General features: G+C 41.5%; 1 protein-coding gene across 1 annotated transcript in view; it reads right to left on the reverse strand.

The window, feature by feature from the left end:
• The window catches only part of PTPRG (protein tyrosine phosphatase receptor type G), a 389,517-nt gene that overhangs the window by 302,269 nt on the left and 63,747 nt on the right, over window positions 1-23,501 (reverse strand). Inside the window, exon 2 of the mRNA XM_014872991.2 lies at window positions 1,077-1,181. Coding sequence (XP_014728477.2) covers window positions 1,077-1,181 — 105 coding nt within the window. The remainder of the gene's footprint in view (window positions 1-1,076; window positions 1,182-23,501) is intronic.

Genomic DNA, 23,501 nt, shown 5'->3' on the forward strand with positions numbered 1-23,501 from the left:
TGTTTACATTTATTTTACTTGTATGACCCCATTTGCAAATGAGATAGATTGTATTTTGAGATCTAACAGAGATAACTTGTGTACATTGATGGAAAAAACCTCTACACTTACCTATAATCATTCATTCCAAATGAAATAAATGGTCTATATAAAAGAGGGGTGTTGGCAGTCAAAAAGTAACAGTTGCATATTTATCTGGTATCAGCATTCTTAAAAAATAATATTTTTCCTTCAGCTAAAACTAGCCCTCTTGGACAAGCAAGAAATGTCTGAAACATATCTGAGATCTTCCAGAAATGCACACATAAGTTCAATAGAATGATTGAAATCTTCATAGAAACTTTTTAGATACTGAATCTCTTCTACAGAATCAACATAGCTATTAACACCATCTCTAGAACACAGCAACCAGCAAATCAAAGACATCATTCTGAAGTGTATTTTTATTTGTGGCATTTCAAAATTGTGCAGGTACATGAGCTCTTCCATAAGACTTTATGAAAGCAGTGGGACAGACAATAAAACACCCTTCCAGTGTGCTGTCTTGTCAGCACCACACATCCTGGCTTGATGCACTGACAAATCTCATTGTTGTCACTATACAGCACCACAAAAATAACACACAGAAACAAATAATTGTAAGACTTCTGGGGTGTTGTTTTTTTGTTGTTGTTCTTTTTTTAAAGTCTGGAGATAGATAGATATAGATACAGATATATATGGATGCTTACAGTCTTCCTAGAAGGTCCAAAATGGTAAGCAGATGGTGAGCTTGGGAGTGTACTGATTGGACCAGAAGAGCAAAGAAAAGTATGGGAGCATGCCTGACCAAAGGTATGTCAAGAAACTAAAACAAGACTGAAAGGAGGAGGAGAACAATAAGGCAAATCCTGCAGGTAAATGGCAGAAATGCAAGAAAGGAAGGCATGTGCACAGGGGGAATTTGCAAGGAAGGCAGAAGAAGAAAATACACTGTAAAACTAATTTAAACCGAGCAGAGTAGTAATAAAAAGCAAGTAAACAATTTGATTCTGGAGACATTTCATGTTTTAGTGCTCTGAAGACAAGCCACTCACCCGAGTATGCCCAGTAAGGATCCCCTGATGCCTTTCTCCTCCGGATCTGCACAGAACTCCCATGTCTGCTCTCGTGCAGAGAGCCCACGTAACCTTCGGTCAGAGCTGGGAACAAAAGAAGCAGGAATCGTTGAGAAAGTGGTACTGGCTCCCTGGAGTTACAGAGTGAAGCTTAAATCTTTGTTGAGCACACACTAAAAATTGGGTGTTGCTTAAAAGAATTTAACAGGCGTGTTCCCAAAACCTCCCCCATCCAAAGGTGAAGCCAGGACTCACTGATGCCATTATTCTGGTTCTGGATGCCTGTGCAATTCCAGTAATTTCCATAAGGAAATTCTGATGTACACAAACAAACAATATGAGCCTTGACAAACAACCAAACTTTCTTTGTTTAGAACCAGAAGTTTACTTTGCCAGTGACTACCAAGGTATGCCTGCCAGAACACCCAATGTGCCACAGCAATGACTTACAGCATGAAAGGAAGAGGACAGGAATGGAGAAATCTTTGTAAAACCCCACAAGCTAGAAGGTGTAAATTCAAGTAAACAAGAATAAAACTCACATCCTACATTCCAACCCAGGATTTTTTTTCTTTTCTACCCCCAATAATTTTTATTTTTTCTTCTGTAAAGGAATGAATTGCTTCCATGAGGATGTGGGGTATTTGGGCTTTTCATGTGCATATTTGGCTTATTGTTTCTATGCATCTGATTGAACCAAAGTGGAGGTGTGTAAATTCACAAATGTCAGTAGAAAGTCTGTAATAAATTCAACTACATTTCTCAGAGCACCATAATAAATGCACACAAACAAAAACCACCTTAGATCCATAGACATTGAATGTGAGAAACAAGTATGCACCAAATGGCTTTATGGAAATTTCAGCCCAACTTCTCCCAAACCACTTATTTGATCAGTAAGGAACTAGCTGAATAATTCAAATTAAAGCTTCAGAAAACCCCATAAAGCACTGCTACCCGTATGCAGTCACCAAGTGCTGCATTCCCTTCAATTCCCAGGCCAATTACAGCTGGGCTGGAGAGAAGCCTGGAACAGGACTTTATTGAACATCATGCACCAGTAACTCAGAATTTGCCTTTCTTTCCCTTTGGAGAAGCTTCTGGGAGGCTCCACACTTGCACCACAGCAGCAGAGAGCCTGCTGTGCCCAAGGTTATCCCTGAGTGCTACACAGCTCTGTGGACACCCTTCGCTGTGCAAGGTGGATTTCTGCACGTTTTGGAATCCTGAAGTGCTAGGAAAAGTGCAATTTCAGAAAAGGCAGTGCAGGTTTGCCCCTGCCAAATCATCTCTTGTGTGAGCAAAGGTACTAATTGTGCTATTGGAATGAGTTCTCCAGATTCCTTGGCAACTTTCTAAATGTTAATTCACCCTAGGCTGTGAACTACAAACACTGGAACACATCATGCTACCAGGATTTGTAGGCAACGTGACCTCACATACCTTGTTTTCCTCTCTAAAATACTAAATTAAACATCTTACTTTAGTATTTTTTTTTCTTTTCATACTTTTATATGTCTACGTGGTTGGGAGGCAACAGGCAGTCATTTCAACAGGAAAGAACGGGTGTGGGATGTGGAGATCCAAACATTCTTGGCAAAAAAAAAAACAAAAACGCAAAACTGAACAAAGATAAGAGACCATGAAAATCCTGAGAAAGAGAAAATTGAAATAGCCTAGGCAGATGGCTGGAGAGGCTATCAGAAAAAAATGGCCCACTTATTCACTTAAAAATCACATGTGCTGACAAACATACCTAAAGCTCTCCTTGTTGCACAATAAAAGCAGCTTTCTCTCTACAGAGTAGGCAAGTAATTGTGGGATTTTTGTTGCTGAAAAAGTCTGAACCTTTCAGGCAGGAGGAAGATTGGACACTGCCTCCTTCAAAGAACAAACTCATGCTCCTGCAAGTGCTCAGTGAGCCCTCCTGTGTGCCTTTACATCCAGAGAAAGGCAAGGAGTCTAAATAATCTGTATTTGTTGAAGGTATAGGGGCTCCGAGTCAGTGCAAAAGCTCTCAGGTTGTAAATACCTCTGCCCTTCTAGCTGAAACCATCAAAAAGCCTCATGGTAACCATGGGATGGACATTAATCATACCACTGATCTTCAGTGTCTTCTGTGCAGAAAATTAAATTATGCAAATCCAAGACTTTATGAATGCCTAACTTTAATGTGAAATTGAACATTTGCTTCAGTCAGCACCTTATTCATGCAATTATAAACCTGACACTCTTATGAAAATACACAGTTTTAGTTTTCTGCATAGATACTTAATAGATTTGTGTACTTATCTGTACTTTATAAAAGGTAAAGAGACATGCTGTACATAAATTAATTTCCACCATAAAAGATGTTACAAACCAGGAGAGAGCTCAAGTACAAAACTATGGGAAGAGACTTGCTACTTGCTAAATAGCTTCTGTAGGACTGAAAAAGAAACAAATTGGCACATCCTGTTCTAAATAAAATCCTGCACCACTCACTGCTAGATAGCCCAACATTAATGTCAATAATCCCCTTATAAATATGCAGTAATTCAGTAGTCATCAGCAATTTAGAGAAGCCATACACTTATTGGGGAAGCTGCAAAAACTGAGGAAAAGTTGATAGCTCAGGATCTCTGGCCATGCTGTCAACTGGGAAGGGCATGGTCTGGCTCTTGCAAAAATCATTTTGCCCCAAAATCATTGCCACACCACCACCTTCCTCCCTCAGCCCATTACAGTACAGCCTGGCATTTCTTCATGAGGCCACAGAAACACTCCAAGAAAACACAAGGATTGTTGTGTTAGTGAACAAACAGATGTTGCTGACCATATCTCACACTGGCAAAGCCATCAGAAAACCAGACTCAATCTTGGGGTGCTTCTGTTCTTTGGTGTTAACTGGGGCCAGTGGACTCTCTCATCCTGAGGAGGTGCAAGGTACAGAGCAGAGCATACAGTGGCTTTTCAGATAAAAGTCTGGAGGAGCTGAAGCATTCAAATCAAGTTCTTTCAAAAAAGGAATAAAAACAACTTTATGTTTCAGGTAGAATCACTACTTGTTCCAGATTTGGGGGTGGAGGTGGGGATGCACCTTCTGACCAAAACAACCTGACAACACCAATAAAAGTTTAAGTTTCTGAGAAAAAAATTTAGGTTATATTAGCACCAATCACTGTAGGATTCCACAAGTCTTTTTTTCAGCTGGGAGACAGTTAACAGCTCCAGAACAGGGAGCAGCCAAGTGGTTTCCTGCTCCACTCCTGCAGAGCTGGATGCTGGAGAAAAGCCAGCAATTAGGCTGGTCCTACAGCCAGGAGAGGCTCCTCTCTTCTGGGAACCCTGCAAAAGTTGGGGAAGTGGAAATCGGGACAATAGGAGGGGCAGGAACACGCTCCAAGAAGGCTCAACATGGAGCAGCAGAATTAGAGGGGTGGAATAGAGGCACAGAGAGCAGGAGGGAGGGATGAAGAGAAGGCACAGCAGAAGCCCTTGCCTTGCAAGGTTTCCTTTGATCCATCATGCCACTGCTGGTGGCAGAGGAGAGATGAACACCACAAATACGGTCCGAGGCTTGCAGATACACGATGAAAAGAGAAAGGGAGTGATTGCACACTCAGATACACAAGTGTGGAATTAAATCCTGAGCAGCTCCCCTGGCTGCCGGTGCAGCATCGGTGTCTGCTGGGTGTAACACAGCCCATGGAGCCGTGCTGGGCCCTGAAAGGAGGACAGCATCCTTCAAAGCCAGCATGGAGAAATCCCTTACACACAATTTCATATCATTTTAAGCAGCGCTGAACGCTACATGATTTTTGATGATGTGCTAAATGAATCAGCCCGGCCACAGATCTGCAGACGGCAAAAGCGATGCAATGCTGGCTGCACTCAGCATCCTGAGCAGCTTTCCATTCACTCTGTCTCAACATATTAACTTTCCAATAAAAATTATTTGATAAGTGCCCTCAAAGGTACGATAAGGTAATTCCTGCCTGAGTACCTTACTGGTATTCATAGCTCACATGGAAACACAAAATTTTATCCCCAATCTACCTTAAATGTAAAGCTATTACACTATTCAGAGAGATTATACCCTCGGCATTAGTGTTTAAAAGGTATCAAGCCATCAGCTATGAAAGAAAAATCCTTTAAGATCGATATGTTATGTCTGAATGGTGAAGTCATCAGTTATAATGGTAGATTTACTAGATTGTGTGCCACACTCACATTCTTTTAAGCTTTCTTTAAGGCAAGGGCTGCACAAAAATCTGCTTTCAGCCGTTGCAATTAAAATGGGACAAATTCAAAGGTACACACATTGCCCACCTCATAATCACTCTGACTTGCTACCGTGGACTATAGTAGCAGCTGAATCACGGTTTTATTCCTAGTCCTTAATGTGCATGAACTTCTTAACTGAGTAGTTCAACGTGGAGCTACAAGCCAGCCTTTGGAGACAGAGCCTTGACTATTGGAGTCTGGAGTAGTGTCACGCTATGAGAACACTTAAAACAGAGGAGTTAAAGAAAAGATCTTGTTAGTGTGTAACAAAAAAACCACTAAATCATAAGGAATTCTAGCAATTAGTTCTGTATCAAATCAATGGCTGCAGAAAAGCAACTTTTCAAAATGAAGAAAAACATTCTTTTCTTGAAGACTGCACAGCACTGCATTTTAAAAAGGCATGAAAGCACAGAGACATTACTTGAAGGGCTTTTATACCATCTCTTAAATGGAGATAAAGAGAAGAGTGATCCAAGACACCCATCTGCAAGCCTAAAGCTTCATGCAAGCCTCACCCAGAAAAAAGCAGCACCTTTATCTAGGTGCCTTCACTGTATTTTAATTGGATTGTGCTAAAGAGAAGCAGGTAAGCTGCAGACATTGCAATGCTATGCACTGTAACACACACACGCTCTGCTGAAACGAGTTCAGGCTTCTGGGCAATTTCTTAGAATAAATGTTGCCAAATGAGCCAGAAGGAAAGAAAAAAGGAAGGGGAAGGAAACTGATAGATAATAAATTTATAATATTGGACAATTAAGATATTTTGCACAATTAGTATAAATAACATTTAAATTCATCTCCCTAGGCTCTTTCATGGTCAAATTCCTAAACACAACTAGGCTATTTGCCTTAAATATTTTACCACCCTTTGACAGCAAATAAATCTAGAAATATTTCAGGCACAGCTAATCCATTTTGATAGTGCATTACTTTTAAACAGACTTTTCAGACATGGATCTCCATATTTTGCAGATTATTTTATATCTTGCCAAAGAGGAATGGAAATTACAACAACATATAGTAGTCAGACAGCATTAACAAATTATATTCTGAATGAGACTTCATTCCTTGATAATGCTGCAGAGATTTCTTCCGATTATCAGATAAAAGCCAGAATCTGTTCCCCCATGAACACACAGGCAATTTTCACAGCCTTCCATTAATGAAATATAAGAGTGAAAGATGATGAGTTTCTCACAACTTAAGTGAAATAACAGATACCCAGATGCTACATCTGCCAAGAGACATATGTCCCTTTCCCACATGACAGTCACCCAAACAGCCCCTTCATTCCTGTGTGAGTGGAATCCACAGGTCTATTCCTAAAACTGACATGGAGACTTTTCACACCATTCATTCTCTGGTGTTCACGTGTCTGATAGATGATGTGGTAATAGCACAAATCCTAAGAACAAGAACATAAATGCAGAGCACAGCAGGCCTCTACAGGAACTAACCAGCAGAATGCAATTTGAAGATGAAAAATATTCTAAGGAACATGCTGTCAAACTGTGGGGATTAAATTAACTAGCAGAATTAAAAGCTCTTATCCCAAACATGAATACAGCAGTCCCTAGGTGTGACCCTTGCTAACCTGTTGTGTTCAATGCCATAAGTTAAATGCAGTGCAATTTTGTAATACTCCAATATATAAACATAATGCAAATCCCAAAGCTGCAGAGCTGGTGTGGACAAGCAATGGAGAAGAGATTTGCAGCACAGTCTTTTCCTCGTATTAGAAGGGATGGAGTTTAAGGGTGACAAGAAAGTCTCCTCCATCAGAGCCAGACTGATGCCAAAGCAGACCTTGGGCATGCACTGTGCAGTGGTGCCAGTGCCATCAGCCACTGTCCCCAGAGCAGATGCCCTTCCAAGGAGAAGCAAACCAGCCACGAGTTCCCACAGCTCCTGCTCTCAGCCTGCCTGCCTTCATAAGCCAGATGAGCAAAGCTCATTAACAAGACAGTGAGGCAACTTCAAGTTGCATTAATGATGCTCCATTAAGAGGACTCAGAAAAAGAAGCTTGGGAGGCCAGGAAGAGACAGATGCTGTTCAATGATTAGAAAGGGCTTGATTTTGCATTTTCATGGCTTACACTTTGCTGGCATCAGCTGTGCAAGATGTGACATAGCTGGTAAATTTGGACCACTGATGTCAACCAGCATCACCTGCAGCACTTGTGCTCAGAATAAGCAGTCAGCCAGATAACGGTGCCAACAACCTCCACCTCAAGATAAAACCACACAAAATAATCCAACTGCAATGTTGCCCCTTCCAGGAGGGCGATGCCCTGCAGCAAAGCTTCTGCCAGACAACTTGCAGAATACCCTGAGACTAAGGGTTCTCAGTCTGTGGAACATGAGCTCCCATCTACCCATGTGTGAGCTACATATAATGAAAAAAGAACTAAACAAACCAGTCTGGTATTTGTCCCCCTGAAGAAAGGGCAGAGAAAATAGCCCAGATAACTGCAGTGCTCCTTCAGGAAGCTGTTCCCATCACACTGCAACAGCTGAAGAGATGAATGAACACTCATCCCCCAACTCTGGGAACTGCAGACACATCAAAACCAGCTGTTTGTAAAGCCCTTATTTCACCAAACTCTTCTCTGACACTTCCCAGAGAATACAGAATGCAGAAATAGACATTTACCTTTAAGACAAAGTTTTCAGACAGACTAGCATTCTAGGCATCTAAGCTAAGATACCTTAAAGAAGCACATTATATTCTGAAAACTGGAGTCCTTTTAGACACTTCTGATTTTGGTAGTCAGACAGAAAAATAATTGGGAGCACCTGAAAACTCTGTGACCTTGAAAACTCTTGGTGAGTGCATCCTTCACAGTCCCTCAGACTCCTCTTAACCATCATTATCTGCATTTCTTAAAAGGAAGAATCCTCATCCTTGTTCATCCTCTCTCCCCACTGCACTTCACAAGGGTCCTGTCACCTCTGGATTTTATTTGCAGCAATGAGTGATGCAAACATAGAAATAAAACTTCAGAGCAGAAGTTCATGTGCAAGGCTGACCTCCACAGGGAAGCTGATGCTCTCTCAGCCAGTACTGACAGAAACACAGCAGGTACTTGGGAGAAAACAGATAAACTCAATTCTCCAGTATCTCAGGCAACCTGGTCAGAGTGAGCAGAGGCAATGAAAACCCAGATATGGGGTACAGTCACTGCTCACACACCAGCTCCAACCCCTCTGCACTGTTTCCCCAAGGACAGGCTTGGAACAAGCTGGAATCCAGAGGCAGCCCAGTATATTTGTGCAGGAGAGACTTGAATCCATCAGCCCAGGCACTCTGAGAAGGGGCTGCTTTGCTCTCTTCATTCATGGCATGGTTTATCTGGGACATGTATAACCCACACATGTGTAATGGAGTTTGTACAATGGATTAACGATGGCAAAAGGGAGCTTTATTTCACTTCTTGCCTTATTGCAAGTACCAAAACTTTAATGATTTTGCCAACAGAAAATGCCATGGCTGGAACCACCCATCTCACTCTTATTCTCACATAATCAGGTGCTGCAGCACGCATGGTGTTAAAGGAGAACCCTCTGAACAGCAAATAAATGTGACCTTAATGGAGTATTTTGTACTTCCAGTGCCTTGCTTAATGCAGAATCATACCCATTATCATTTCACTAAATCCAGCAGTACTCACAAAAACACACAAACTTATGCGAAATCAGCAGTTCCAGCTCTCTGCTCTAGAAATAATTTGCTTGTATCCACTGCCAGCATTTGTGGCAGTATAGCCTTATTACATTTTCAAAATGGATTCCCCTAAGTACATGAAGTATCTTGGTAAAAAAAAAAAAAGAGACTCATCCAAAGTACCATAGCAAGGACCATATGACACAGACCTGCTTTGTGCATGACTTCTGTCCACCCACTGCCATCGTTCCAGACATATTCCTGCCTCCCTGTAAGCAGCCTATAATTTCATTTTTCATCCCATTAAAACTCCCTTTGCATTCCACCAGTAGAGACAAACATCTACCTACAAACCAGGGTCTTTGCTAAACTTATGCAGAGTCCTCAGAGGACAATTGTGTTGTGCAAGAGCTTCCCCTCTGCACTCCCTGCTCCGAGGGCTCAGAGTCCTCACTCCAAGGCATCCCTCCAAACTCACCCTCCTCTAACTCTGAAGGAGCAGCACACCCAGCATTCATCCAGCAGAAAGCTGGATCCAGCTGATTTCCGTCCCATGGAGAACACTGAGGCTCTTTATGAAGCCAACAGAGCTGCTCCACTGCATGACATGACATCAAACATGCCCCATTATCAAGTTTTCACAGACAGGGGCTCATCATCTAATAAAAATCCCTCATTCTTTATACAAAATGATTTTTTTAACCTGTGTCCTTTGGCCCATTTAACAATTTATCGACTGTGGGAAATAAAGTGAGGCCACATCAATCTCTTGCTGGTTATTTGGTTCTGGCTCTCAAATTAATGCTGAAGGTGGAAAGCTCAATAAAGAACTATTTAAGAAAAGAAAGGAGAAATGCTCTAGTCCCATTGTGAGATGTCTTCCTCTCAGTTTGCAGTCAGGTCTCGCCACCTCCAGCTGCACAATCTCCTGGAGGAAAGATGGAAGAGCATAAATGTGCATGCTCCCCTGGACTGAGCAGAAATAACTTGAGATTTGCACCATTCTGTGCTGAAACAGATCAGTAGTGCCCAGGTAGCCAGATTTAGTGCCTCCAGCATGTGACAGCAATTCCAGCCAGATCCACAATTATTTTGGGATCAAACTTAAAAGCTGAGTAGAACCAAGCAAGCCAACACTCATTTTTATTTGTGTAGAAATGTTTTTAATTTGGCTTATGATCTACAAAACAAGGTTTTTATCATCTTTTTTTTATGCTGACAGCTTGCATTACATACAGATTTTGTAGCAAAGGGTTTCATCCACACTTATTTCCCAAAATATAAATCTAAAGTGGAAACTGACATAAATAGAGATTTTTTTTGGTGCTGACTGAACAAGTTGTTAGTCTGGGATACATGCCCCAAAAACATGACCCACCACTCTGAGAACTCTCTCCTTCCAAATAAGTGGCACTGTTCAAAGGGAGAAGACACTAAATAATAAAGAGCTGATCTGTAAACTGAATCAAACTTCCATCTTGGCTTTTCAGTTTCTCATTGGTTTTTTCACCCAGGCAAGACTTTTTTTTCTGGAAATTTCCCAGCAGGAAGGTCTGGTGCTGTTTAGAATCCCAAGCTAATACTTGGTTTGTCGGTCATTTGTCTCCAGAGAATTCAATAAAGATCTTGACACAGAACCTCATACTACCAAGAGCAAGAGCATTAAGGCCTTTGGCAGCAAGAATATGAACAAAAAAATAAACCAAACCAAACAAAAACAAACAAACAAAAACCACAAATAAAAAAACACACAAAAAAACCCCCAAAACACAAAACCAACCAAACAAAAAGCAGTAACAGAGCTCAGATGAAGTAAATAGACCAAAATTACCGGCAGTGGTGCTCACTTTAATGACACAGTGGTGGTATGCAGCACAGGCTGAGGGGGCACAGGGTCATTGTTCTTTCCTGTCCAACCAATGAACATCTGCAGGACAAAGCCAACCCCACGCTCCATAAATGTAAATGATGCTAAACCAAGGGGAGGAGAAGCAAACAAGAATGTCTCAGAAATATTCAGCTGCCTGGCAAGCTCAGTGAAATGGGCTGATGTAAGTGAGACATTCCACTGAAGATAAATGTAAGGCTATGCAGTGGGGGAGAAATAATAATCAGTGCAGGAATGAAGTGAGAGAGTGCTGTTTAGAAAGCAGTAATGCAGAAAGACTTGAGTATTAGGGTGGATAATGAATTAGATGAAAGTTCATGCTGCAATACCACTGCAGAAAAAGACAATTGCTATCCTGGGCCACATGCACAGAGATACTGGAAGCAATAACTCAGTTTTAGACAGTTTTTGGCAAGCCTGCCACTGCAGTGCCACATGCTGTTTGAGGCCTATTACTCAAAAAAAAAAAAAAAAAATTCATTTTTAGCAAAAAATCTAAGACCTGGGGCTGGGGAGGGAGAGACAACAGGGGATGATACACGACACATGAGATGACTCAAAGCACCTTTAACACCAACCCTGTGCCCTCCTATGCTGTGCTGGCTGGGGCAGCCTGAAGCCAGGCTGCTCAGCCCTGCCTGGGTGTGCTCATCCTCAGCATCTCCAGCCTCCAGTGCCTCACTCCACCCTCTAGCTCCTTGTTTCAGACATCAATTTTCATAACAAGCCTCATGAAGAGATACATTTTAGAGTACTCAGAAATGGTGATCTTCAGGCAAGAAGGGCTCTTACAGCACAAGAGTGAAAGAGGAGGAGATGAAGAGCTCTGTAAGGAACAAAGGGATGCTTTCACCTTTTGCCGGGCCCGGGGGAGCTGAAATGAACACCACGATTTAAGCAAGTGGCGGCTTTGAGAAGAGGAGCTCAGTGCACACAAGTGCTGGAAACAACACAAGCTTTACTGGAGTGTCACTGCACATCAGCTCTGGCTGGGAGCAGAGCACATGGGATCAGCAGGAGAGACACAGAGAATTCCTGAGGAAACTCAGCAGGTCCCCCAGTGCCAGGGGACAGAGGCACAGAAAATTCCTGATCCATCTCAGCAGGTCCCCCAGTGCCAGGGGACAGAGGCACAGAAAATTCCTGATCCATCTCAGCAGGTCCCCCAGTGCCAGGCCAGCAGGAGATGCACCCAGAATTCCTGAGCAGCCTCAGGAGCCACCTCAGTTGTGGCATGGGTGGAAAGCAGCCAAGAGCTGCACACTCCATATCCAAGCCCTGGCTTCCCCAGAGCACCTCTGCCCAGGAGTGCTGCTCCCTGCCCACTCCCATCTGCAGTGCTACTAATCCTAGAGTTATTATAAGCACTGAAATTACTGAAAAACACAACAAAAGCGCTGTGCCTTGAAAGGCTGGAGAAATCCGGTGTACAGCCTGCAGCCTGACAAATACAATTGTTTTAGTAAGGATTATAAGAATCCTCATGAAGGCTTCAGCCCACCTGCAGGAAACAAGGTTGTTGGCTGCTGCAGGTTTCTCACTTCCCAAGCAGATTGCTTGGCTATTTAATTACAATACAGCTCTGTACTTAGTCCCCACTTGACTCAGAAAGCCCCAGAATGGTCCTCAATACCCACAGAAAGTCTAATTAGTCTAGAAAATAACTCCCCCCAGGCGAGTTAATTCCAAAGAGTGCACATGTGTTCCACAGTTGTTATTTCTGTATTTGATGCTGCTTTTATGCTTTCACTATGAACTGTAAGAATATTCCATCTCCCAGATAGCCAGTGCCAGTGTTGAAAAACAGATTCACCCTTTTATGCAACACTTAAAATGATTTCTTCATGGTGATATTCTGTGTTCTAGTTTGTCAACAGAGATATTCATATCAAAACAGATATCTTCTCTTACTCTAAGCAATTTTAAAATATATTAAAATTAGGAAATTACTTTTTAAATAACAAATGCATTTAATATTGAAAACATACAGTGTTTGCTCTGTGACAACATTCCTCCTTCTCTCCATGACAGGGATCAGCAAAGCTGCATCTTACAACTACAAAGAACTTCTATCAATACTGCATAGTCTATCAAAAATGAGTTTTCCTCAAAAAAGGCTGCTCACCATTAAGTATGCTTTTATTGCTATTCTCTTTTACATTCTCCATACACACCACAGTCTTTGCTAGAGAAATCAGAAGTAAGTCTATTCATAAGAAAACCTCTTGTTGTCTTTCTTTTTTTAACCCCCAATTCATATTTTGTAAACAAGAAGCTCAAAGCAATCAGTTCCAGTCAGGCTTTTCAGCTTTGGATTTAAATCCTTTCATGACTTCTGCAAAACATGTATCAGAATTTCAGGGAGGGGGAGGAAGAGGACTCCTGACATTGTAATTTTCTCTGATGAACAAACTGATGTATCACAAAGGCATCCACATACCCAAGCTACTTGCCAACTGACAACCAAATCCAATTTGAACACAGGACTTGAAACAGCTACAAAAAAAAGGTAACAATGATTAGAAAATATCATCTACTGGATATGATTAGATTTAAAGGTGCAGGAATCTAAAGACTGATGCAGAGCACAATTGGCAACTGATCTGATCCATCTTAACACAGCATATACAAAGATCATCTTTGCTCACATGGACTGTATCTCTGTTTACTGCCCTGCTCTGATGGGAAAGAGGAGATACAAACACGAGATAAGAAGTTAAAGCAGATCTGCTGAAATACCAAGAAACTGCAAGAAGCTTAGCTTCCAACTGAGATGGCTCAAGTCATTATCCTATTAAGATGGATAGTAGGAGTTGCCAGGATTTTGGAAGCCCAAAACAATCACTGAATACCACCCCCATCGAAAAAAAAAAAAAACAAACAAAAAACCCCCAACCAAACAAAAAATACAGCATACACAGAAGAGAGACACAGCAGCTGAGGCTTCCAAACTGAACAGCAGCAAGGGGCAGAGCCAGCCTCAGGGAGAGGGAATCAGGGACAAGACTGAGCCACAGGGAAAGCGAAGGAGGTTGGTGAATAGAGAAAACCAGTCCCAGACTCAAAGAGACAGGCCTGGAAACGAGTCATCCCACCAGCTTTCTAAAGAGATACAAGAGCAGCAGAGAGCCTGCTAAGGGACAGAAGCCTGGGAGCTGTGGGCAGGGGAGTGGAGCAGCAGGACCATTCCTGAGGGATGCTGCACAGAAAGAACACAAAACTCTCAGCCACAGTCTGGTCTGGCTTGCAGAGCACATTCAGGTGGCAGGTCTGGCAGGTCAGCAGGACCACAGCACTGCTCACAAAAACAAAATGTTTTGGGACAAGAACAGAGCAGCCTCCCCTGGCTCCAGGCAGGTGGAGCAGAAGGGCAGGGACAGGAGCCAGGACTGCAGAGCAGCTCTGCCAGGGCACCCTGGGGACAGGGCAGGGAACAGAGCACCCAAACACAGAGCAGGCCAGGCAGCAACAGAAACATGGACAGGTGCACATGGGGCCAGGGACCAGTCAGGACTTGCAGTGGCACTGCACATTTTCTTACCAGGAACCCACTCTTTAAGTCTAAACACTACAAAAACAAAAAAAAACCAAGGAGCAGGAGGCTGCTTTTGCAATTTTTAGCCACTCTGCTGCAGCAGAGTGGTGTTAATGCAAAGGAATTAGACCCTGATTTAGCTGGAAACATTCCACTACAGAATTTTATTTTAAGTGTAAATTTATTAGAGCCCATTAAGCAACATGTAATCAATAACTATTCATTATTTTCAGTATAGGTAAGGAAAGGAAAAAGGAAAAAGGTGCTTCTCAGGTCACAGTAAGGAATATATCAAGTCAGGAAAGAAAAAAATCCTTGAAAGAGCTGCAAGTTCTTAATTGCCACTGAAGTCTGAGGCAGCTGAGATATTCAGCAGACTCTGCATTTCTGCCCCGTAGAATTAAGTAAGTGAGAAGGAGTTACACACACTATATCATTCACAGGCAAGGGCCCTGGCTTGATGTAAGTTTATTTGTACTATACAAAAGCCAGGTGAGACTCAAATTGAGATTTAAGATAATTTTGTTTGTACTCCACTTACAGACAATGCAGCATACAGGTGGAAGAGGGGGTAGAAAAATATTTTTAATTTTTTTACCTTTACATTTGAATAAATATTAGCACTTTAAGAAAAAAAAATTAAAATATATAGCGGTGCCAGAATATGCTCATAAAAAGCTGTCACTATCAGAAATTTCACTTCTTGAAAATATATCTACTTTAATTTGCTTTTTAAAAGAATGACTATGCCCTAGTAAAGAATCTGCAATTTCTAGCCAGTTACCTTAATATTTCAACCTGGTAAAGTTTTTAATAAAGTAGCACTTGTTGCACGCCTTTTAATAAGATTACATTTCTATTTATGACGTTACAACACGTTGTATTAAAAACAAAAGAAAGATTACCAGAGGAGGAATAGAGATGTCTTTCTTCATTTTAAATTTAATTAAAATGGAGGAAAAGGATTTTTCTTTTAAATTAATATTTCCCTTGCAATATTATGAATGCCAGCTTGTGCTACCGAATGAGAAGCAGGAAAGGAAACTTTATCATTTTTATGCAAACTCAAGGAAAAGTCAAAACTAAACTTCATTAAGCCTCAAATACACCTGCCAAGCCAAAACTTGCATCTTTGCATAGTGCAAGGGCAAAGGTCCTAAGCCAAGGTGCACACCCCTCCTGCTGAAGAGGAGGGTAACAAGTAGATGCTACTGCTCTGTGTTATTAGAGCCAGGGCAGAGCAAAGGAGCAGAAATCATCCTCCAATGAGTTGTGCCAGTGAGAGAAGAAGCAAAACATCTGCAGTGCCTGTCCATCCTTCTCACCCTTCCACCTGGAAGGCAGGAATCTCTTGCTTGCAGCACCAACAGAAATAAACCTCCTATAGATGTTTGTATTTTCTGATTCTGGGGAATTAGAGCAACAGGAACAACACATCAGAGCCTACAATGGAAAGTTTCATTCCCTTGCTCCCACCACGTCATGGATTTCTCACAGCTGGCTAAAAGTGCTCTGACACAGTCCTGCACAATGTGAGATACCACAGCATTTTGCAAAGAGAGTCAGCACTGGAAAAACAGAGGTGAGGAGAAGACAAATCATTACCTGGTATCATCTGATGGCCATCAGTCAAACCAGAATTAAAATGCAGGATCAGACCTGAGTGCCAGTGGAATATTCCATCCAGGCAGTTGCATCAATTTGTCCTTCAAAGTTAAACCCAAGGTGATAAAAGAATTTCACAGACTGCACTAGTCAGAAGGTGCACCCAGGCTTTCAAGCACAAAACAGACCCATAGAAGATGTGAACAAAACAAAGGGATTTGGGTGGCAGAGGAGTAACTTTATCCTGGAGAAGCATTTCTATGTTTATTTGCCATATTGCAAAACATTATGCCTTTTTTCACTTCTATTAGCTCCCACTATAGTTTGCAGGAATCTTCTAGCCCAGACTCAAAATAAAACTAATTATTTTAGGCATTCAAAGACAAAAGTACACACTAAAATAATCACCTATAGCCTGAAATGGGACTAAGGGGCAAAATCACCATCCAAGTAGAAAACCAACCAGACTCCAAAACCCTTTCTGAACAACTAAGAATTCCCAGAATAAAATGAGAAAGTGTACTTAGAAATTATTTATTCACAGCAACATATTCTTGATAAAAATCAATGCTGGTGATATACACCATTCCATGGAAATGACCTTTAAATAGCCAGTCTTGGACAGCAGGCCACAACCACGCTTCAGAGGGGTGGGGAGGGTGGGAGAAGTACAAGACAAAAAAAGGATGTTTTTCAGATAGGTATTTACTGGTCCTTGACAGTCAACAAATTTATAACAGATGTGCCTCATTCTTGGTGTGGAGAAATGAGTGCTGGTAACTGTTATTGTCAGGACAAATCAATTGGAGCCATATGTCTGCAGCAGCTGACAGCATCTCAAACAACACACAGACATTAGGATGTTGCAGAAAATAAGAGCTTTCCCATTGTGTAAAGGGCCTTTGGGAGATGCCTCTTTCTTTGAGATAGGTTGCTGGAAATTAGCTTATATATTTTGATTCTTTCAAATGCTTGATTCTATGCAAGACTTTGCCCTCTCTTACCTATTCCCCAGACAGCAGGTTATAATTAACAGGAGGCAAAATGCTACAAATTAATCATAGGACACATCTCATTAGGATTCTTAGTTTATCTAGATTAAACCAGAAACTGCCACAACTGAAAACAAGGAAGTTTCCTAACCTTCTCCACCACCCTGTGCTCCCCAATAAAATGTCAGGCATTATAAAACCCAAGGGGAATACACAATTCACAGCAAAAATTTAACTGATAACAAAAAGGAAGAAAATGCTAGCAGCCAATTCTACCAAACTGGAGTTAAGCTTTGAAAGCATTCCCTCCTAGAGTGCATCTCCTGGATTTTTCCAGGAATACAAACTAGTTAGTGGTTATTAAATAGCTGTATTGTAAAACAGTGCTGCTCAAGGAGCTGCACTGTAAAATAGGACATGACACAGTGGAATAGATCCATGGCCTTCTCTTTGGCCACTGTCTAGACCAAAGCAGTGTAACATACATTACAAGAAAAGGAAGTAACTAACATTGTCAAGTCAGCAGGGTCTCATGTGGGTTAAAATGTAATGCAAGATCAGTGCCATAATTATCCACACCAAGCAATTTTTTAGTTTATTGACTATACTGCAGTTCCTGAATTTATGTCCTTGGGCCTAAATTACAAAATATTATTGCAACGTGGCAGATATTATAATGCAGATATTGGTAGCTGTGCAGGAGTTCTCGGTATTTCTCTGAACAGCCAAGTTTCTCCAAAATAGGAGTGTTTCTTCTACAGGTACTAATGAGGAGTCTGCCAGAACACAAGCATATGTATTTCTGAGCAAAACACACACAGAAAGCAAAATGCTCAAGGTTTTCAGAGAACTGTGTGTAGCTCACTGGCATTCACCACTCCCGATCCATTGCACAGGAGGAGGCTCCAGGAGCTGCATGTCCTCCCTTCCCCATCCCTTCTCTACACCACCACTCTGCAAGGCTTTTCCCATTTAGGTCACCATATCCACCCCAGCCCAGAGGCAGCAAGACAGTGAAGCTTAGAGGACTTGAATTAGCTTTTTCCCCTTGGAGAAGGAGTTTCAAATTTTCCTCAGGAGTGACAGTGCAGGTAAGGCTGAGCAGGAGTGGCTGCTCCACCTCAAAACCTGAACATGTAATGACAACCCAAAAGCACCAAAGTGAAACTGCCTTAACATTCAGTAGATCATCTTGAAAGCAACTAGAAAGATTTTTAAGAACAAAACCCAGCATTTTGTTCTTGACTGTTCCCTGCAAGTAGAAAGCCTGTGTTCACACGTCCCCATGGAAGGCTGGCTACAGCCGTAGGATGAGGCTTGGTTTGAATGCTTAATGTTTTCTCAGCCTTCCAGATCTCCACCAGGGCAACTGCAACAAAATCTACTGCAGTTTTTCACCCTATTAGGAAGTGACGGGGTCACAGTACTGACTGACACAAGCTGTAAAATAGTCCTGAAATTGGGGACACCTACAACACACAACTGCTTCAAATGTCAGCCTGATAATATGGGAGTAACAGGGCACAATTCTCTGCTCTGTGCTTTGCAGGAGGTCAAATCATAATTTAAATAATCCCTCTAGCCTTAGCTGTTAGTTATTTTGTACTCAGGCAGGCATGTGGGAATATATCATGTCTCAGTCTTGTCAGGAATAAGAAGAGGGAGGAATAATCAGAACATACTCAAGACTTTTTGTGAAGAAGCCACACAGATAAACATTTGGCACAGGGAAAAGACCATATTTGTATTAAGAAACTCATCCATACATCTGCTACAATCAAATTTTCCTTTCCTTGGATGTGGAAGTTTCCATTACTTGTGCTGGGGCTTGGGCTATTTAAAAAGTCATTTTTCCCCGTGTTCTTTTGTTGACACACGATTTCAATGCTTTACTGCTGTATTAATCCTATTTTGTCTTTCAGATAATAAGGATATTGTTGTTACTAAGTACTATGCTAATTGTTTTTGTCTAATATTAAAAATACGTTGCACTGCCTTATTCTAATTAACTTGAGATTATTATTGAAATAATGGTTTTATTATTTTACCACTGGCATTTTACTGCCTTAGAGTCTTAGTTGTACTGAAGCTATTATGACTTTGTAGCAATTGACTAACTACAATTATTCCATTATCCAGTTTCTAACATTTAATTGGGTGAGTGCAGAAAATACTTTCCTATTACAAGATCTTTGCTTTCTGATTTATTAGAATTAACCTTCAACATACAGACTAGATTCAGTTTATTTTTCCCTCTTCTCAAGAAATCTCCTATGAGGATCACCATAAGCTTCATTTGGTTTAATTAAGAGGGGGGAAATTCAAAATATATTATGAGATTTATATTGATGCCCTCCAGCACACATTCTCCACTGCACACTTTATATAAGACTTAAACAGCCAGCACACTAACCTCCTCCCCAGATAATCACACACTGCAGGGCAGGGCTGTTAAATGTCATTAGCATGAGCTATTTTTTATATTGATTTCTGTTGCTCTGTTTCTCCTCTGTCCATTCAATGCGTGGCACAGTTCAGATTTAAGTTTTAATTGAAATACTTGGAAGCCTTAATGCCTTACCCAGGCTGCATTTTCCCCAGCGTTCCAGCTCCAGAAATCCATCAGGTTTCCCAGTGCTGTGGCAGCACCAGCAGCAAAGCTTGGCTCAGCAGCCACTGAGAAGCGTTTGCTGCTGCCTTTACTGATCAGCACCGATATTCTGAGAGGCTCCAAAGCAGCCCTTCCACCTGGTGTGCTCCTCCTCACAGGCAGCCTGGTACTCTACCAGCTGCCTTCTAAGTCAGGACTAAGTGGTTGGCATGCCAGCAGACAGCTCAGTCCCAGGTGCCAGCCCGGGCTGGGCAGGCAGCAGCTCTTGGCTGAGCCACTGCTGCAACCAGCACAGAAGGTGCCTGAAGAACTCCACACGCTGGCAAAGGAGAGCAGAATATCAAAACGTTTGTGCAGTGCCCAGTCTGAGGACATTTCTCATCCTCTGATGTGTGAATAGCTGCTTTAGAATCCGGGCACAACCTGTGCTTTTGTGGACGGTCTGGTGGCAACGCGCAGAGGAAGGGAGAGATTCTAAAAAACTAATCAGTAAGCAAACAAATAAACCAACCAGAATGACTGAAGGCTAAAGAGTGCTACACTTTGAACTCCTACACCCTCATTTCCAGCTCTTATTGGCATTAAGTTAGGTCATTAACATTTTATCAATATATTATGTGTATATAATGTTACTGAGATTAATGGACACAGGCAATGCTGCTCCCAAGGCAATCAGAGTTCTGTAATAAGTTACATGCTTGCTCTTCCAACAAGCTGCTCAGTGGTAGGGATGCATGGATTTTTAAACAGCTCAAAGTTTAATATGTTAGAATTAGAAGTGTGACTACACTGCAGAATTAACTTTAAAAGAACAGATAACTTAACCAAGATTAGTATGCTGCTCCCGACAATTGAAGTTTTGAAACCCAAGTAGTTCAGACTTCAGCATATGCTTTAAGTCAATATGTATTGAACTCCAAGCCTCTGCTGCAGCTGATTAAGGACAAAGAAAGGACATGATACAATGCTACAGGAATCTTTTTTGTGTTCCTGAAGAAAGAACATTGCTCATTTTTATTAAGTCTTAAACTTTCTGTTATCTGGCTACCTAATACCATATATAAACATACCTAATACCAGGTATGTTTACTGCCCTTGTTGCTGGTTTTAAGGTTGAAGTACATAGCCTCAATTGTCATTCTGCTCATCTCCTCTCATTAGATGCTGCTCTCATTTAGCACATATTCAATTATCCAAGTTTTATTAGAAGCCCAGCCAAAACCCCACTGTCTTCCTTTTTCTCCTCCTCCTCATTCTCCATCCCGCTGGTGTAGGTACGCTTGTATGAAATATTTTTTAAATTTATTATTAGGATAATTCGCATTTACCTAAGGGACACCCTGCAGCTTAGTAAGTTGGCATGGAAGCAGTTAAGTATTAAAAGCCCCCCAGCAGCACTGGGAATTTACATAACAGAAATGAGACATAAGCTTCTATCTCCTGGTTAGCTTCCAAATGCCACTACAAAGGAAGGGAACACCTCTAGTCATGGTGGTACAGCATAAAAGGAATCTCATGTCACACTGTAACAGGTGTCAGCATGATGTCAGCTCTTTCTCAAAAGCCTTACAAATGTCTCTGCTTTGACCACCATACATGTTCATGGACAAATTTTAATTCAAAACCCCAGGTGAGGAGACTCACCATGTTACCAGAAATACTTACTTTACACATTCTTCTATGACTGCCTTAACAGCAGGAACATTCTCCTCATTCCCACAATACTTGGTGACAGAAATGCTGAGCAGACTGTGAAACCTCATGGAGAGCTGTTAATCAAAGCTTCCTAAATAACAGGCCACAAATATATAGCTCATTTTATCCAAAAGTGCCTGCACACCCCACCTGCACTCCTCCTCACAACCCATCCAGGCACACTGGTCCATGCTGAGGGAACAGGCTGATCCCATTTTCTTATGCAACTTCACACAACCATTTCCAAAACTATCTCATCACTGTCCAACTTGCCTACAACTCTGCCAACTAGCTTTTTCATACTTCTCCTCCACTGCTATGTCCCATTATATTAGCAGGGAAGCTGAGAAAAGAACTAACTTTCAAGTTAAAATTCTCGCTTGGGAGATAAAATAGGATACTTCCCCCCTCCTTTAACACCCTAGCCCCATTTCTGATTCACAAGCTGCATTCCCTAAAATAAATCACGTTGGATAACAAAGGTTCCCACGCTGACTCAGATAACTTGGAAGAGGTAGTCTTCCCCCTCAATGTTTTTAAAGGCTGAGTTTTAAAATAGCAGTTCTGTTTAACTTATGATTTTCCTAAAGGTTCAAGAAGAGTTTAATTAGTGAATTGACTGATTGTACCAAGTAAAGAACCTAAACCCCACCATCACCACATCAAGTTCTGAGAAGTTTTTCTTTGGAAAGCATTGTGAAAAATCAGATTAAGCTTCTGAAAATATTTCTTATATTTTAAGAAATTACCTCAAATATTTTGAGAAACTATCTCAAAACTCTATCCAGTATAACAGTGATTTAGGGAGATCCACACAGGCCTGAAATCAGCACTCAGTAATTTTATCATCACAGTTAACTCCCAGATAATGCACAGGTACTTCTCCCTTCTCTCAAGGAATGAAATCCCATTGCCTCTCACCATTCACTGTGCATCTGACATCTCAGTGGTGAAGAGAAGGTCACCAGCATCTGAAACCACAGCAAACAGCTACATAATTTTTTTTCTGCCTTGTCCATCATAATCCACAGACTCCTTGCAATGAAAGAATGAGAACTGAGCAGAAGCAATCAGTCAATGACAATGCAAATACCTCTCCCCTGTGATCATAATGACATAGTATCTAAATCTGTTCATCACAGCATAGGTGCATTAAAAATATGCACAGATGTGTCTTTCACACCACCACTAGAAAGATACTCCCCCTGTATTTGCTGCATTAGGAGATTATACCAATTTGCATTTATGTTTTGATTACATCTGACTAAATTCTAAAATGTTCAGCAATTTGTGATGGATAAAACCTGACACCATCAAAAGAAGCATGAGCTTTACCACTGACTTCAGCAAGGACATGGTTTATTCTGAGTGCTCTGATTGGCAAAGCTCTAAAGAAATAGAAAAGCAGACCATAGCTTTTTCTAAACTGCACAATTTTGAAACAGATTAACCCCAACTGAATCTACAGATTTAGACCAATAGGAGCAGAATTCTCAGAACCATTGTTATACCTCGAAGTTTACTGCATTACAGTTGTATAGTATTTCAGTGCTATGCCTTATTATGTAAAATGTCACAGACTGGAAGTGCAGCTGGGGGTTCCCTCCACACCTCCAGCCCTTCTCCCTTTCCACCTACCAGACTTCCCAGGCTCCTCTTCAAAGTCTTGAAGGATTTTGCATTCAATGCCAGTTGAGGAAACAGCAGAAGGCAACAACAGAGTTTTTCATTATCTAAATGTTGAGTCTCTGAGGCCACCAATTTATCACAGCCAGGGCAGCTCTGCTATCCTGGTACTTGCTTGCAACATTGCAGGTTAACTGTAACTCACTTGTAGAATGTGCTCAAAGAACACTGCCCTGATACAGCATCAGGCACTTACCGCCATGTAGGTCCAGCATAGTTTTGATTAGCTGCACAGACCCTTTGGGAACATGAGCCCAAGGTCAGACAGACTAAAAGCACATTTCTGTTTAACTAGGAATAAAAAAGATTAAGATGGATATGCAGCATGTCACATATCTTACACTTCAGTACAGGAGAAGAAGGCTGACACTTTCAGGAGCAAGATCTTCACAGATCTCTGGGAGCTCACCTGGTATCAATTTATCAATTCAAGAGATGAGATGTGTTATGTGCTTC

The sequence above is a fragment of the Sturnus vulgaris genome, chromosome 11, assembly GCF_052056855.1.
Source record: "Sturnus vulgaris isolate bStuVul1 chromosome 11, bStuVul1.hap1, whole genome shotgun sequence".
Taxonomy (NCBI): domain Eukaryota; kingdom Metazoa; phylum Chordata; class Aves; order Passeriformes; family Sturnidae; genus Sturnus; species Sturnus vulgaris.